The sequence below is a fragment of the Anolis carolinensis genome, unplaced genomic scaffold (assembly GCF_035594765.1).
Source record: "Anolis carolinensis isolate JA03-04 unplaced genomic scaffold, rAnoCar3.1.pri scaffold_8, whole genome shotgun sequence".
NCBI lineage: Eukaryota > Metazoa > Chordata > Lepidosauria > Squamata > Dactyloidae > Anolis > Anolis carolinensis.
The window spans coordinates 6,163,703-6,182,740 of record NW_026943819.1 but is presented as its reverse complement, the minus strand read 5'-3'; the positions used below and the strand labels follow the sequence as shown (position 1 = coordinate 6,182,740).

Genomic DNA, 19,038 nt, shown 5'->3' with positions numbered 1-19,038 from the left:
CGGACACAACTGGACTTAACGTCAGGAGAAACCTTTACCTTTACCTTCCAGTCTGGACGTGACCCAAAAAAAATGAGGTTAGGAAATACCACCTAGGTTGGCATGTCCTGCAAATGCAATAAAACAATCATGTTTATAGCTGCAAGATTAACCCATATCTTTGGTGTTTGGGGCCTTTTGCAGACGCAGTGGGAAACACAAGAGCTGCTACAGAACTTTTTGGTTTTCCCGACCCTTTGGGTTCATCCTGCGAGTTCGTCCACAATAACAGCCAACGGATGGGGCATCTGAATGGATGACGGAGGGCGTTTGAAAACCCGCTTCCTTCTCTGGCACAGAAACTCTTGGGGCTCAACTGGCCCAGCCGGCCGGCCCTTTGCGGAGATGCCATTTGTCATCCTCCCGGCTGTGAGGGGCCCTTTGGCCACCTGCTGTATTTTTCTTCCTGTGCTGACGGTATGGCAGACAGGTGTTAAACTACTTAATCACTTTAAAATTGTTTTAATTTTCTGTTTTGTATTGATCTCCCCAGCACCAATTAATCAGCTCACTGGACCAGGCAGTTAGTACATTAAAAATTGTCAGCTACGCCAAACAGCTTAGAAAATGTCAAAAACATATTCCAGCGGCAGGAGGAGCCCAAGCCAAGCCGGGAAGAGAGGAACAACCCAAGGAGGGAAAAGATGCGGTTTTGGGGCCTCAGGTAATACCTACCTTTCATTGCAATGTTAGTGTTACCGGATCACCTAAACACCAATCAACAGAGCCTGGAAAACTTACATTTTGAATTAAGTAAAGGTAAAGGTTTCCCCTGATGTTAAGTCCAGTCATGTCCGACTCAGGTTGGTGCTCATCTCAATTTCTAAGCCGAAGAGCCGGCGTTGTCCGTAGACACCTCCAAGGTTATGTGGCCATTGGCATGACTGCATGGAGTGCCGTTACCTTCCCACTAAAGCCATACCTATTTCTCTACTCACATTTTCATGTTTTCGAACTGCTATTAATACAGTAGAGTCTCACTTATCCAACATAAACAGGCCGGCAGAACATTGGATAAGATAATACATATGTTGGATAATAAGGAGGGATTAAGGAAAAGCCTGTTAAACATCAAATTAGATTATGATTTTACAAATTAAGCACCAAGACATCATGTTATACAACAAATTTGACAGAAAAAGTAGTTCATTAGACATTAATGCTATGTAGTAATTACTGTATTTACGAATTTAGCACCAAAATATCACAATGCATTGAAAACATTGACTACAAAAATGTGTTGGATAATCCAGAACATTGGATAAGTGAGTGTTGGATAAGTGAGACTCTACTGTATATATATATATATACTGTATATACTCGAGTATAAGCCTAGTTTTTCAGCCCTTTTTTAGGAGTGAAAAAAACCCTCCTCGGCTTATACTCGGGTGAGGGTCCTGGTGGGCTTTTATTCAGGTCAGCTTATACTCAAGTATATATGGTATATTTATTATTTTTCTCTATTATTATTTGTATTGTTACATTTATTATTTTACTCTATTAATTATTATTATCACATTTACATTTATTTTACTCTATTTTTATTATTATTATTACATTTATTATTTTACTGCATTTATTATTATTATTATTATTATTATTATTATTATTATTATTATTATTATTATTACAGTAGAGTCTCACTTATCCAACCTAAACGGGCCAGCAGAAACTTGGATAAGCGAATATCTTGGATAATAAGGAGGGATTAAGGAAAAGCCTATTAAACCTCAAATTAGGTTATGATTTTACAAATTAAGAACCAAAACATCATGTTATACAACAAATTTGACATAAAAAGTAGTTCAATACGCAGTAATGTTATGTTGTAATTACTGTATTTACAACTTTAGCACCAAAATATCATGATACATTGACTACAAAAATGGCTTGGATTATCCAGAGGCTTGGATAAGCGCGGCTTGGATAAGTGAAACTCTACTGTATTACATTTATTATTTCACTTATTATTAAAAGGATACATAAGCACATTGACATTGAAGGAGATGAAAATAATGATTTAATCAGAGTTGGACAGTCATATCTTAAATTACAGTTTGATGTAAAGATTCAAAAACATTTAACCTATTGATGCCTCAATTAATGTAATTTTATTGGTATCTTGGTTTATACTGGAGTCAATGTTTCCCCAGTTTTTTTGTGGTAAAATTAGGTGCCTCTGTTTATATTCGGGTCGGCTTATACTCGAGTGTGTGTGTGTGTGTGTGTGTGTATGTGTGTGTGTGTGTGTGTGTGTGTGTATATATATATATATATATATATATATAAAAGAGTGATGGCATCATGGCGACCCACAAAACAGCAAAACTACAGGCCCTCCAACCTCAAAATTTGACAACACAACCCATCATCCACGCCTCTAGGTTGATACAACAAAAAGAAAAGAAAAACAAAGTCCTAATTAGAGGGAGAGGAATAATAGTTTTTATCCAATTGCTGCCAGTTTGAAGGCTAAGCTCCGCCCACTTGGTCTCCTAGCAACCTACTCAGCCCAAGGGACAGGCACAGTTAGGCCTCACTTAGGCCTTCTCCATAGATTATCAGATTTTAACTGGATTATATGGCAGTGTAGACTCAAGGCCCTTCCACACAGCTATATAACCCATTTAGAATCTTATATTATCTGCTTTGAACTGGATTATCGTGACCCCACACTGCCATATAATCCACTTCAGTGTGCATACTAAACATAAAGACAACCATACAACAGACATTCAATACCACCACTACCTCAACAATTTCTCACCAACACCACCAGACAACGCCACAGCAACACATGGCTGGGCACAGCTAGCGCATATATATATATATATATATATATATATATATATATATATATATATATATATATATGATTTTCACTTCACAGTTTTTAATATGGAAACAGATTAAGCGGGGGAATGACATTGCAGTCTACACTAGACAGAGAGGAGAGGGAATAAATGTGCAACTGAGATAGGAATCAACAGGTGCTTGCATTTTCAGTCTGGGACCTCACCTTAGTCTCACCCACTTTATTAATTGTTCTGTGATGCTCCTTATCTGCCATTGATTTTCCTGGTTGTGAGTCCACAGCAGGACTTGCTTCCGGACAGATGCCATGCCGTTGCCGCTTGGACTGAGCTGCTTTGAGCTCCTTCTACGATGGGCAACATTGATAATTTCAGAACTTTCCGAGGATGGAATCTTTTAAAGGGATTTGTTCAGATAAGTTATCAAAAATCATTGGATAAACCAGATCTATAGGACTATGTATGCTTGCTGGGGAATCCTGGTTATTGTAGTCCCACGCACCTGGAAAGTACCAGATTGGGGATACAGGTAGATATATACTACAGTAGAGTCTCACTTATCCAACATAAACGGGCCGGCAGAATGTTGGATAAGCAAATATGTTGGATACTAAGAAGGGATTAAGGATAAGCCTATTAAACATCAAATTAAATTATGATTTTACAAATTAAGCACCAAAACATCATGTTAGACAACAAATTTGGCAGAAAAAGTAGTTCAATACACAGTAATGCTATGTAGTAATTACTGTCTTTATGAATTTAGCACCAAAATATCACGATATATTGAAAGCATTGTCTACAAAAATGCGTTGGATAATCCAGAACGTTGGATAAGCGAGTCTTGGATAAGTGAGACTCTACTGTACTTATATTTCTCAAGTTTGCTAAGAGAAATATCGGTAGTAACTGGACATTTGTTGGTTTACAAACAACCACTCAACCTGTTTGTCCCCAGGTGTTTTGGCCTGCAACTCCCAGAAATCCCAGCCAGTTTGCCAGCTGTTAACACCGAATGGCCTTAACTTGATTAACATTGAATGGCCGTGCAGCTTCAAAGCCTGGCTGCTTCCTGCCTGGGGGAATCCTTTGTTATTGTATATAAACCCCGATTGTCTAGTTTCACAGCCTCTGAGGGTGCCTGCCATAGATGTGGGTGAAACGTCAGGAGAGAATGCTTCTGGAATATGGCCAGACAGCCTGGAAAAAAAACTCACAGCAAACCTATATTTTGTAGGATTTTAAAGGATGCAAATAGGTTTGGGTTCTAGTCCTGAAAGGAAAGGGTAGTAATAATACAGTAGAGTCTCACTTATCCAACCTTTGCTGGACCATGGTATTTACCGTATATACTCGAGTATAAGCCAACCCGAATATAAGCCGAGGCACCTAATTTTACCACAAAAAAAAAAAAACTGGGAAAACATTGACTCCAGTATAAGCCGAGGGTGAGAAATTTCAGAAATAAAAATAGATACCAATAAAATTACATTAATTGAGGCATCAGTAGATTAAATGTTTTTGAATATTTACATCAAGCTCAGATTTAAGATAAGACTGTCCAGCTCGGATCAAATCATTATTCTCATCCCCAGGCAGGAAGTTTGGTAACTTATTTGTGTTTACCCTATTGATGCAATGGTTTGCGTTTTAGCAAATAAAATACCTGACCTAATTCAAAAAGAAAAAAAGAAGTGTTTTAATTGATAACAAAGACATATTTGTAGGTCCTCCAGTCAACTTTCAGTTGAGGCACACCAGAAAAGTTGCACTAGAATACTGATCTACAATGTAGAATTAATGCAGTTTGACACCACTTTAATATTATAGGATCCTGGGACTTTTTTCAAGGTCTTTATAGAGAAATACATGCCTTGATAAACTGAAATGAATACTGGTGGTAATGCATAATCTTTGACATCCAAACTGAATCAGGACAGGTGTCAGCCTCAGCCCGCCCTAGTTACACTATTGTGCATACACACAAACACATATAGATACACACACACACAAGGTTCCATAGGCAGGGCAGAGCTACGAACAAATACTCCATTGCTATTGACACAGCATCAATCCTGCAGCCTTGACAGCTCAATGGGTTTTTCCTCCTCGACCCCGAGATAAATTGAGACTGATTGCATGCTAATATGTTCAGCAGGAGGCCTAATGAGCGACTTTTGAACTCGCACCTTCCGTGGCTCAAGCAAAATCTAAAGAGCGCAGAGCCAAGCGGAAAGAAAGAAATACTGGCCATGCAACATACATAGTTCGAAACAACTGGAAGGATCCTACTATTTGAAGAAAACCATACATATCTCTAATTTATTATTATTATTATTATTATTATTATTATTATTATTATTATTATTATTATTACAGTAGAGTCTCACTTATCCAACATAAACTGGCTGGCAGAATGTTGGATAAGCGCAAATGTTGGATAATAAGGAGGAATTAAGGAAAAACCTATTAAACATCAAATCATGTTATGATTTTACAAATTAAGCATCAAAACATCATGTTTTACTATTTGACAGAAAAAGTAGTTCAATCCACGGTGATGTTATATAGTAATTACTGTACAGTAGAGTCTCACTTATCCAACGTTCTGGATTATCCAACACATTTGTGTAGTCAATGTTTTCAATACATCGTGATATTTTGGTGCTAAATTCATAAATACAGTAATTACAGTAGAGTCTCACTTATCCAAGCTAAACGGGCCAGCAGAAGCTTGGATAAGCGAATATCTTGGATAATAAGGAGGGATTAAGGAAAAGCCTATTAAACATCAAATTAAGTTATGATTTTACAAATTAAGCTCCAAAACATCATGTTATACAACAAATTTGACAGAAAAAGTAGTTCAATAGGCAGTAATGTTATGTTGAAATTACTGTATTTACAAATTTAGCACCAAAATATCACGATGTATTGAAAACATTGACTACAAAAATGAGTTGGATAATCCAGAACATTGGATAAGCGAGGCTTGGATTAGTGAGACTCTACTGTACTACATAGCATTACTGCACATTGAACTACTTTTTCTGTCAAATTCGTTGTATAACATGATGTTTTGGTGCTTAATTTGTAAAATCATAACCTAATTTGATGTTTAATAGGCTTTTCCTTATTCCCTCCTTATTATCCAACATTCTGCCAGCCCATTTATGTTGGATAAGTGAGACTCTACTGTATTTATGAATTTAGCATCAAAACATTGCAAACATTGACTACAAAAAAATTAAATTTTACAAAAACTAAAAAGCAGACTGTGTTGGATAATACAGAATGTTGGATAAGCAAAGGTTGGATAAGTGAGACTCTACTGTATTATTACCACGTTTTCCTTTCAGGACTAGAACCCAAACCTATTTGCATCCTTAAAAAAAACAATTTAAAATCTTACAAAATATAGGTTTGCTGTGAGTTTTTTTTCCCCAGGCTGTTTGGCCATATTCCAGAAGCATTCTCTCCTGACGTTTCACCCACATCTAAGGCAGGCATCCTCAGAGGCTGTGAAACTAGACAATCGGGGTTTATATACACTTTAGCTCTGTTACTCATTTCCGTGATACAGCACTTTATGAAACCTGTCCCCGCTGGTTTGCTTTTAATTACTCTGATTTTATCTACTTGGATTTTAATGTATTGTCCATTATTTTATTTTGTGTATCGTTGAAATGTTTTAAGTTTTTGTCAAATATATTGTGTCGTTGTTTCGGGCTTTTCCCTGTTGTGAGCCGCCCTGAGTCCCTTCGGGGAGATGGGGCGGGATATAAAAATAAAGTTGTTTATTATTACTATTATTATTAATAATAATAATACAGTAGAGTCTCACTTATCCAACGTTCTGGATTATCCAACGCATTTTTGTAGTCAATGTTTTCAATATATCGTGACATTTTGGTGCTAAATTTGTAGATACAGTAATTACAACATAACAGTACTGCGTATTGAACTACTTTTTATGTCAAATTTGTTGTATAACATGATGTTTTGGTGCTCAATTTGTAAAACCATAACCTATTTTGATGTTTAATAGGCTTTTCCTTAATCCCTCCTTATTATCCAACATATTCGCTTATCCAATGTTCTGCCGGTCCATTTACGTTGGATAAGTGAGACTCTACTGTAATAACAAAGGATTCCCCCAGGCAGGAAGCAGCCAAGCTTTGAAACTGCAACGCTTTTCAATGCTAATCAAAGGTGGCCAATTGCAACATTCACACAACAGTTATTTTTTCCCCACCCTGGACATCATTCCACAGATATATAAGCCCCACTTGTCTGTTGGAGACCCATGCATTTTTTCTAATAAAAACATTTCTCATTCATTTCGGTGAGATCACTGCATACATGGCAATTTTGACAACACAATCCATTCACTATGAGACCAACCCAACAATTTGCAGCAACACTCTGATTATTAGGTTCAATATATGGTATCGTGTTTGCTGTTAGTTGCCTTGAACTAAATTCAAAAATAAAATAAGTGAATACATAAATATATTCCCAGTAGTCAGCATGCAAACCAAATAAATAATGGCACCTATGGATTTACCATGGTACAAAGTTCAATTTCCACCCTCTTAACACTTGAATCCTGCAAATTTCGGTGAACCACTTCTGGCTCCAAATAGGCAAACCACCATTACATTTGGGTATCTTTCTGCAACTATTTAGCTATTTCAAAGTGGAAACAAACTCAGCTTGTTTGGCACAGGTGCCTTAAACTGATTATTCCCAGCTGGAACTTTTCCCCTCTGAACAAAGCAGAAAAAGATGGAGGCTCCTGTAACACAGCACAAAAGTAAGTCAAAAACTTTGTATTTCTGTGGTCTCTTTTAAATTTATTTAACATTTATTTGAACTGGGTTGCTGTGAGTTTGCCAGGCTGTCTGGCCATGTGAAATGAAGGCTGGAAAAGGAGGGAACAAAGAAAAGAAAAAGGGGGAAAGGGAAGAAAGAAAAAAGAGTGGAAAAGAAGGAATGGAAAGGAAAGTAGAAAAGAAATGAAGGAAGAGAAGGATGGAAAGGAAAGAAAGGAAAGAAAAAGAGGGAAAGAAGGAAAAAAGGAAGAAAGAAAAGGAAGAAGTAGAAGGAAAGAAAGAAAAGGGGGAAAAGAAGGAATGGAAAGGAAAGTAGAAAAGAAATGAAGGAAGAGAAGGATGGGAAGGAAAGAAAGAAAAAGAAGAAGAAGGGGAAAAAGGATGGAAAGGAAAGAAAAAGGAGGAAAGGAAGAAAGGAAAGGAAGGAGAAAGTAGAAGGAAAGAAAGAAAAGAGGGGGAAAAGAAGGAATGGAAAGGAAAGTAGAAAAGAAATGAAGGAAGAGAAGGATGGGAAGGAAATAAAGGAAAGAAAAAGGGAAAGAAGGAAAAAAAAGATGGAAAGGAAAGAAAAAGGAAGAATGGAAGAAAAGGAAGGAGAAAGTAGAAGGAAAGAAAGAAAAGGGGGGGGAAGAAGGAATGGAAAGGAAGGTAGAAAAGAAATGAAGGAAGAGAAGGATGGGAAACAAAGAAAAAGAGTGAAAGAAGGAATAAGGATGGAAGGGAAAGAAAAAGGAAGAAAGAAAAGGAAGGAGAAAGTAGAAGGAAAGAAAGAAAAGGGGGAAAAGAAGGAATGGAAAGGAAAGTAGAAAAGAAATGAAGGATGGGAAGGAAAGAAAGGAAAGGAAAAGAGGGAAAGAAGGAAAAAAAGGATGGAAAGGAAGGAAAGGAAGGAGAAAATAGAAGGAAAGAAAGAAAAGAGGGGAAAAGAAATTAGAAAAGAAAGGAAGGAAGCAAAAAAATAGAAGGAAGAAAAAAATGAAGTCAGAAGGAAAAAAGTTAGAAAGATAAAGGGGAAAGAGGGAAGGAAGAAAATAAATAAAAGGATTGAAAGAAAAGAAAAAAGAAATTAAGGAAGAGAAGGATGGGAAGGAAAGAAAGAAAAAAGAAAAAGAAGGAAAAAAGGAGGGAGGGGAAAGAAAAAGGAGGAAAGGAAGAAAGAAAAGGAAGGAAAGGAAGGAGAAAATAGAAGGAAAGAAAGAAAAGAGGGGGAAAGAAGGAAGAAAAGAATGGAAAGGAAGGAAGAGAAGAAAAAAGAAACGAGGGTAGAAGGGAAAAGAAGGTAGAAAAAAAGGAAAGAAGGAAGGAAGAAAATAAAAAAGGAAAGGATGGAAGGAAAAGAAAGGAAGGAGAAAGAAATGAAAAAAGAGGAGTAAAGAAGGAAAGGAAAGAAGGAAAGGAAAAGGAAGGGGAAGGAAGAAAAGGAAAGCAAGACTTTCCAGCCCCACCTCGGAGAAAGAGAAAGAACGGAGCCTGAAGGACATCAAGATTACAGCCTTTATTGAGGGATTTTTTCCATGACGTGAACTGATACGGCTGTGTTGCGAATGTAAAAACAAGGTGGAGAGAACAGCATTCCGAAAAGTTGCATTTCGGACATGAGTTCCCAACATCCCTCCACCAAAAACATCTGGAAATTGTAGTCTTTAAAAGTAATTTGGCTGGGACGGTCTTGGTTAAAACTCTATCATTGCACTTTTTTAGTTGGATCCCACTTTAATTATTGAGTTGCATTCCTCATTTGCTAACCACCAAAGGCTTTCTTTCCATGCAATTTCCAAACCATTAATTTTATTTCTTTATTTTGCTGGAGTTTAATTCTCTCAAAACACATGAAGCTTCTTAAGGATTAAAGAAACACATGCATCGATCACAGACACATAAACGCTAAACGCAATCCGACTTTCAGCAGACTATTTGTTGTAAATGAATGAAAAACAAATACAGTAGAGTCTCACTTATCCAACATAAACGGGCCGGCAGAACATTGGATAAGCGAATATGTTGGATAATAAGGAGAGATTAAGGAAAAGCCTATTAAACATCAAATTAGGTTATGATTTTACAAATTAAACACCAAAACATCATGTTATACAACAAATTTGACAGAAAAAGTAGTTCAATAGGCAGTAATGCTACGTAGTAATTACTGTATTTATGAATTTAGCACCAAAATATCATGATGTATTGAAAAAATTGACTACAAAAATGCGTTGGATAATCCAGAATGTTGGATAAGCGAGTCTTGGATAAGTGAGACTCTACTGTATTCTCTCCTGACGTTTCGCCCACATCTATGGCAGGCATCCTCAGAGGTTGTGAGGTATGGAGAAACTAAGCAAGGAAGGTTCATATATATCTGTGGAATGAAAATGAACAAAATCTGGCTACCAGTATTAAAAAAACTCAAAAATCAGAACAGCAAATAAAGACATGGGAACCAAGGGCAGCTAACGACTCTAAACAAAGGATGCCCCCAGGCAGGAAGCCAGGAGATGAAACCATTCAATGCTAATTAAGGTGATTAACTACAACATCCACACTGGCCTCCAACTGACAAAGAGTTCTTCTCTCACCCTGGACTTTCCACAGATATATATGAACCTTCCTTGCTTAGATTCTTCATACCTCACAACCTCTGAGGATGCCTGACATAGATGTGGGTGAAACGTCAGGAGAGAATGCTTCTAGAACATGGCCATACAGCCCGAAAAACATACAACGACAATGTGATCCCGGCCATGAAAGCCTTCGACAAAACTTTGAAAAGTTTCCATGAGCAGATGGTTTAAAAAAAAACATATATTTGTTTGGTATTATCCATTTATTATATATATATATTGAGTTTGTGAGTTTTCACTGCATTTCTTAATTTAATAGCTGAGTTTCAGGTCTGTTTTTTTTTTTCAGAAGTCAGCCACTTTAGTTTCATACAAACCCAATAATATTAAGGATTATAGGCTTAAATGCATTGCCCGGTCCCGACCCCAATGGAGTCACGAAACATTGGTCAACAGTAAAATGCAACTTATTTACACAATTTTGTTAGCAACAAAGTGCAGCCTTTGCAATGGGCTCTGCAGAAGATGCTTCAATTGTACTCCACCAAAAGGAAATCAGTCTGTTTAGCAAGCCTTGCAAATACGTATTTATTCTCAGTAAATGTTTAGTTTTTTATACCTATTTTATATACCCGGGGTCACGTAAAAAATTCAATTGGAAAGGTGTCACAAGTGAAAAAGGTGCACCAAGCCCTGAAAACATGAAAGGAATTTCGTCACTCTGTTTACTGGGCCCATAACCTGGAACTGTAATTTAATTACTGTATATACTCGAGTATAAGCCTAGTTTTTCAGCCCTTTTTTTAGGACTGAAAAAGCCCCCTCAGCTTATACTCGGGTGAGGGTCCTGGCTGGCTTATATTTGGGTCAGCTTATACTAGAGAATATATGGTACATCTATTATTTTTTCTATTATTATTGGTATTATTACATTTATTATTTTTCTCTATTATTTTTCTCTATTACATTTATTTTACTCTGTTTTTATTATTATTAATACATTTATTATTTCACTCTGATCTTATTATTGCATTTATTATTTTACTCTATTTATTATGACTTGTATTATTTTCCTGTATTTATTATTATTATTATTACATGTATTATTTTACTCTATTATTATTAAAAGGATACATAAGCACATTTACATTGAAGAAGATGAGAATAACGATTTGATCAGAGTTGGACAGTCTTATCTTAAATTAGAGCTTGATGTAAATATTCAAAAACATTTAACCTACCGATGCCTCCATTAATGTAATTTTATTGGTATCTATTTGTATTTCTGAAATTTCCCACCCTCGGCTTATACTGGAGTCAATGTTTTCCCAGTTTTTTTGTGGTAAAATTAAGTGCCTCTGCTTATATTTGGGTTGGCTTATACTCGAGTATATACGGTACTGGTTATCTTTAGATACACTCTTTATTATTATGATTGCTTCACAGTTTCTCAAGCTGGATCTTGACCCTAAGGACAAGTTTTTGGAGTCCTGCCCTTGTGACCGCTGGCTCAGCTTAAAAGTGAGGAGATTCGTAATGTTTGAAGATGGAAGAGCGATGCAGTTGGTAAGTACCTTCAACACATGACAACCATAAAGCGATATATACACATATACATACATATAATATACATATATGCATATGTGTGTGTGTGTGTGTGTGTAGTCCAACTCCTGGGCTTTTTCAATATGCAACAATTTGAACTCGGAGCAAATGTCTGTCGGAGATACCCACTGGCTAGTATTTGTAACACAATTCCTGGAGTTAATTTATAGCTACAGTAGAGTCTCACTTATCCAAGGTTCTGGGTTATCCAAGGCATTTTTGTAGTCAATGTTTTCAATATATCGTGATATTTTGGTGCTAAATTCGTAAATACAGTAATTACGACATAACATTACTGCGTATTGAACTACTTTTTCTGTCAAATTTGTTGTATAACATGATGTTTTGGTGTTTAATTTATAAAATCATAACCTAGTTTGATGTTTAATAGGCTTTTCTTTAATCGCTCCTTATTATTATTATTATTATTATTATTATTATTATTATTATTACATCATTCTATCCCGCCCTTCTCACCCACTCTGAGGAGACTCAGAGCGGCTTACAATACAAACATATACATCATATATTATCCATATACATATATTATCCAAGATATTCGCTTATCCAAGCTTCTGCCGGCCCGTTTAGCTTGGATAAGTGAGACTCTACTGTACACATATACATACATATAACATACATATACATATGTTATGTATGTATGTATGAAGTCCAACTCCAACTTTTTCAATATGCAACAGTTTGAACTCGGAGGAAATGTCTGTCGGAGATACCCACTGGCTAGTACAGTAGAGTCTCACTTATCCAACATAAACGGGCTGGCAGAACCTTGGATAAGCGTATATGTTGGATAATAAGGAGAGATTAAGGAGAAGCTTATTAAACATTAAATTAGGTTATGATTTTACAAATTAAGCACCAAAACATTACGTTATACAACAACTTTGACAGAAAAGTAGTTTAATACACAGTAATGCTACGTAGTAATTACTGTATTTACAAATTTAGCACCAAAATATCACAATGTATTGAAAACATTGACTACAAAAATGTGTTGGATAATCCAGAGCGTTGGATAAGCGAGTGTTGGATAAGTGAGACTCTACTGTAGTAACAAAAAATTCTTGATAGGATTCAGTTTGTCTGGTTATCCTGGTTTGTGATGACAACTATTATACAGAATATAATAAATGTTCATTTTTTTTGTTCAAGAACTCTTCTTTATGGAAAAATAAGACATCCCCTGAAAATAAGACCTAGCTCATCTTTGGCAGCAAAGACACTGTCTTATTTTCGGGGAAATACGATATGCATATGTTATATATGTGTCCAACTCCTGGGCTTTTTCAATATGGAACAACTTGAACTCGGAGGAAATGTCTGTAGGAGGTTCCCACTGGGTAGTACAGTAGAGTCTCACTTATCCAAGCCTCGCTTATCCAAGCCTCTGGATTATCCAAGCCATTTTTGTAGTCAATGTTTTCAATATATCGTGATATTTTGGTGCTAAATTTGTAAATATAGTAATTACAACATAACATTACTGCATATTGAACTGCTTTTTCTGTCAAATTTGTTGTATAACATGATGTTTTGGTGTTTAATATATAAAATCATAACCTAATTTGATGTTTAATAGGCTTTTCCTTAATCCCTCCTTATTATCCAAGATATTCGCTTATCCAAGGTTCTGCCGGCCTGTTTTAGCTTGGATAAGTGAGACTCTACTGTACACATATACATACTTATAACATACATATACATATGTTATGTATGTATGTATGTATGTATGAAGTCCAACTCCTGGGCTTTTTCAATATGCAACAATTTGAACTCGGTGGAAATGTCTGTCGGAGATACCCACTGGCTAGTACAGTAGAGTCTCACTTATCCAAGCCTTGCTTATCCAAGTTTCTGGATCATTGAAGCCATTTTTGTAGTCAATGTTTTCAATATATCATGATATTTTGGTGCTAAATTTGTAAATACAGTAATTACAACATAACATTACTGCATATTGAACTGCTTTATCCAAGATATTCGCTTATCCAAGCTTCTGCCGGCCCGTTTAGCTTGGATAAGTGAGACTCTACTGTATTTGCAACACAATTCCTGGAGTTAATTTATAGGTCCATTTAAAACATATGTGTGAATACAGTGTAGGATGGAAACATATGCAACTTTTACTGAAAATAAGGATGCATGCACACTCTTTCACTGCCATGGTTCAATTTTATGCCAAGGAGTTGCACTTTTGCAGCCTCTCCAAAGGATGACTCTCCCAGAATTGAGTTGTGGGAGTTAATGCAGTGCCAAACTGCATTCGTTTTGCAGTGTAGATGCCCCTTTAGTCTCCCAGTTTTGAGACCAGACAGACTGGCAGATAAAAGCCAGAATGGTTGTTGAAATGTTTTATCCGTCTTCTGTGATCTTTGTTGGAGTTGGCAACGTTAATCCCTCTTCTTTAAGTGTCTTGGCTTTGGAGACATCCAGGCTGCCAGAGTCCCATTGTGCCCCCCAAACTTATCGCAAACCCCTCAAGTCCCGCTTGCTGGATCTATTCTCCCCACATCCCATCCCATCCCATAAATCCCAGCAGTCTCTCAGCCACTGTGGGAGCCCAGGCCCAGGGCGGAGAAGGCGGCCCGGTGTTTGCGCAACAGGAGCCGGATCTTCTCATCGTCCGAGTCGGGGTCCAGCGGTTTGTTGTACTCATCGTCCTCGTCGGAGACGGAGCGCTCGCCAGGCCCGGCCCCGGCCCTCGGGGAGGAGGAGGAGGAGGGCTCCAGGGCACTCTTCTTCCGCCACTTGGTGCGCCGGTTCTGGAACCACACCTGGAAGGACAGGTGCGCGGTCAGGAAACAGTGCCAAACTGGGGCAGAACTGCTTTGGAATCATAGGTAAAGGTTTCCCCTGACATTAAATCCAGTCGTGTCCGACTCTGGGGTCTGGTGCTCATCTCCATGTCTAAGCCGAAGAGCAGGCGTAGTCCATAGACACCTCCAAGGTCATGTGGCCATTGGCATGACTGCACGGAGCACCATTACCTTCCCTATTGATCTACTTACATTTGCAAGTTTTCGATCTGCTAGGTTGGCAGAAGTTTAGAATCATAGGTAAAGGTAAAGGTTTCCCCTGACGTTAAGTCCAGTCATGTCTGACTCTGGGGGTTTGGTGCTCATTTCCATTTCTAAGCTGAAAAGCCGGCGTTGTCCATAGACACCTCCAAAGTCATGTGGCCGGCATGACTGCATGGAGTGCCGGTACCTTCCCGTTACCTATTGGTCTACTCACATTGGCATGTTTTCGAACTGCTAGGTTGGCAGAAGCTGGGGCTAACAACAGCCGCTCACGCCGCTCCCGGGGTTTGAATCTGGGACCTTTTGGTCTGCAAGTTCAGCAGCTCAGTGATTTAACACGCTTCACCACCGGGAGCGCCGTTACCTTCCCACCGGAGCGGTACCTATTGATCTACTCACATTGGGATGTTTTCGAACTGCTAGGTTGGCAGAAGTTTAGAATCAAAGGTAAAGGTAAAGGTTTTCCCCTGACGTTAAGTCCAGTCGTGACCAACTCTGGGGGTTGGTGCTCATCTCCATTTCTAAGCCAAAGAGCCGGCGTTGTCCATAGACACCTCCAAGGTCATGTGGCTGGCATGACTGCATGGAGCGCCGTTACCTTCCCGTTACCTATTGATCTACTCACATTGGCATTTTTTCGAACTGCTAGGTTGGCAGAAGCTAGAGCTAACAGCGGGTGCTCACTCCACTCCCCAGATTCGAACATGCAACCTTTCGGTCTGCAAGATCAGCAGCTCGGTGCTTTAACACACTGCACCATTGGGGGCTCATAGAATAATAAATTAGAATAATAGAATCATAAAATTGGTCGTCCAGTTTCTGCCAGGCAGGAAAATTCCCGTCAAAACTCTCCTGACAGATGGCCACCAAGCCTCTGTATAAAAGCCCTCAGGGAAGAAGCCTCCATCATCAGCATTATTATTGTCAAAAATTACACTATGTAACTAAATTTGAAATTTTTTTCTGTTCCTAGTTTGAAACAAGTTTGCGATCCTTACTTTGAAAGTAGTTTTTCTACTCCAGAAATTTTGTTGTTTTTGTGGCTGTCACAAACTAGGTTGAATTGGTTGAGACTCTATGAGATACTGTGTTGTCGAAGTATCTTCATGGCCGGAATCACTGGGTTGCTGTGAGTTTTCCGAGCTGTCTGGCCATGTTCCAGAAGCATCCTCTCCTGATGTTTTACCCATATCTATGCAAAACACACAACAATTCCACAGATATATATAAACAACAATTCTACAGATATATATACCCCACTTGCCTCGTTTCCAACAGACCTCACAACCTCTGAGGATGCCTGCCACAGATGTGGGTGAAACGTCAGGAGAGAATGCTTCTGGAACATGGCCATACAGCCGGGAAAACACACAACAATTCCACAGATATATAAACCCCACTTGCCTAGTTCCCAACAGGCCTCACAACCTCTGAGGATGCCTGCCATAGATGTGGGTGAAACATTAGGAGAGAATGCTTCTGGAACATGGCCATACAGCCGGGAAGACACACAATTCCACAGATATATATAAACAACAATTCTACAGATATATATACCCCACTTGCCTCGTTTCCAACAAACCTCACAACCTCTGAGGATGTCTGCCGTAGATGTGGACGAAACATCAGGAGAGAATGCTTCCGGAACATGGCCATACAGCCCGGAGAACACACAATTCTACATATATATATATATATAAACAACAATTCTACAGATATATATACATCACTTTTTTCATTTCTAACAGACCTCACAATCTCTGAGGATGCCTGCCATAGATGTGGGCAAAACATCAGGAGAGAATGCTTCTGGAACATGGCCATACATCCGGGAAAACACACAATTCCACTGATATATATAAACAACAATTCTACAGATATATATACCCCACTTGCCTCGTTTCCAACAGACCTCACAACCTCTGAGGATGCCTGCCACAGATGTAGGTGAAACGTCAGGAGAGAATGCTTCTGGAACATGGCCATACAGTCGGGAAAACACACAACTCCACAGATATATATAAACAACAATTCTACAGAAATATATACCCCACTTGCCTAGTTTCCCACAGTCCTCACAACCTCTGAGGATGCCTGCCACAGATGTGGGCGAAACGTCAGGAGAGAATGCTTCCGAAATATGGCCAGACAGCAAGAGAAAACTCATAGCAACCTAGTGATTCCGGCCACGAAAGCCTTTGACAACACATATCTGGTTGTGGGTTCACACTTCACACCAGAGGCGAAAGCGTAATTAAGAGTTTTGATGAAATCGCATTGATTTGACGGCTGCGACAGGGCGACGATCGATCGATCAAACGGTCTCGATTGAGTAAAGCTGTTATGACAATTAAGAAGGCCCTTGCAATTAACTTGCATACAGTAATTACTTTATTAAAATATAAATTCTGTGGTTACGAAACCGTATGGACCAGAGGTTTGTTGATAGGGTCGTATTGCAAGGGAAGCTCTTTATTTAAGGCTTTATAATATTAAAAAGCAGGCATTGGGCAAAGTTGGTTCTTCCAAGGGTTTTGGACTACAACTCCCACCATTCCTAACAGCCTCAGGCCCCTTCCTTTTCCCCCTCAGCCGCTTAAGCGGCTGAGGGGGAAAAGGAAGGGGCCTGAGGCTGTTAGGAATGGTGGGAGTTGTAGTCCAAAACCCTTGGAAGAACCAACTTTGCCCAATGCCTGCTTTATAATAGGAGATGCTCCCAATTTTAAGGTTTTTCCATGAGAGCTCAAGCTATATTTCCAATGATTCCATTGTGTAATTAATGAAGCGACTCCGTCTCCCATGATTAAATGACTCGCATTTGTCTCACCGGGCTGGCAGCGTTAATTGGTTTGTTTAGATGTGTACGAAAAATAGCCAATTGATATGAGGCTATTCATTGCTGAATGTCTAAAGAATTCAACGATAGCCATAAATTCAGACACTAAACCAAACTTGTTGTTAATGTCACGATCAGGGAAAAGAAAGCTTTGGGGTGCATCTCCACTGTAGAATGAATCCACCTTAACCACCTTGGTTCAATGCTATGTTGTCATGGAAGATGTACGTAGGAGGGTTGAATGAAAAGTAATGCCTCCACCTTCGTAAGTCCTCAACAGATGGCAGTCCTGGCTTGTTCAGTAGACTCTCCTCTACAGTTCCATTTGGCGGGAAGCCTTAGCATTGAATGGTTGTGTTGTTAAAGTGCGAAGTATGGAACCCCATCTGCGCAGGGTTCCATACTTCACACTTTAACAACACAACTGTTCAATGCTAAGGCTTCCCCGTCTGCGCAGGGTTCCATACTTCGCGTTTTAACAACACAACCGTTCAATGCTAAGGCTTCCCCGTCTGCGCAGGGTTCCATACTTCACACTTTAACAACACACCCGTTCAATGCTAAGGCGTCCCCATCTGCGCAGGGTTCCATACTTCGCGTTTTAACAACACAACTGTTCAATGCTAAGGCTTCCCTGTCTGCGCAGGGTTCCATACTTCACACTTTAACAACACAACTGTTCAATGCTAAGGCTTCCCCATCTGCGCAGGGTTCCATACTTCACACTTTAACAACACAACCGTTCAATGCTAAGGCTTCCCCGTCTGCGCAGGGTTCCATACTTCACACTTTAACAACACAACTGTTCAATGCTAAGGCTTCCCCGTCTGCGCAGGGTTCCATACTTCACACTTTAACAACACAACTGTTCAATGCTAAGGCTTCCCCGTCTGCGCAGGGTTCCATACTTCACACTTTAACAACACAACTGTTCAATGCTAAGGCTTCCCCATCTGCGCAGGGTTCCATACTTCACACTTTAACAACACAACCGTTCAATGCTAAGGCTTCCCCGTCTGCGCAGGGTTCCATACTTCACACTTTAACAACACAACCATTCAATGCTAAGGCTTCCCCATCTGCGCAGGGTTCCATACTTCACACTTTAACAACACAACTGTTCAATGCTAAGGCTTCCCCGTCTGCGCAGGGTTCCATACTTCGCGCTTTAACAACACAACCGTTCAATGCTAAGGCTTCCCCGTCTGCGCAGGGTTCCATACTTCGCGCTTTAACAACACAACCGTTCAATGCTAAGGCTTCCCCGTCTGCGCAGGGTTCCATACTTCGCACTTTAACAACACAACCGTT

The 19,038-nt window shown here is 39.0% G+C and overlaps 1 protein-coding gene across 1 annotated transcript in view; it reads right to left on the bottom strand.

Moving 5' to 3' along the window:
• Positions 1-13,866: 13,866 nt before the first annotated feature.
• The window catches only part of nkx6-3 (NK6 homeobox 3), a 15,585-nt gene continuing 10,413 nt past the window's right edge, over positions 13,867-19,038 (bottom strand). The window contains exon 3 of the mRNA XM_062960865.1: positions 13,867-14,645. Coding sequence (XP_062816935.1) covers positions 14,415-14,645 — 231 coding nt within the window. The 3' untranslated portion in view covers positions 13,867-14,414. The remainder of the gene's footprint in view (positions 14,646-19,038) is intronic.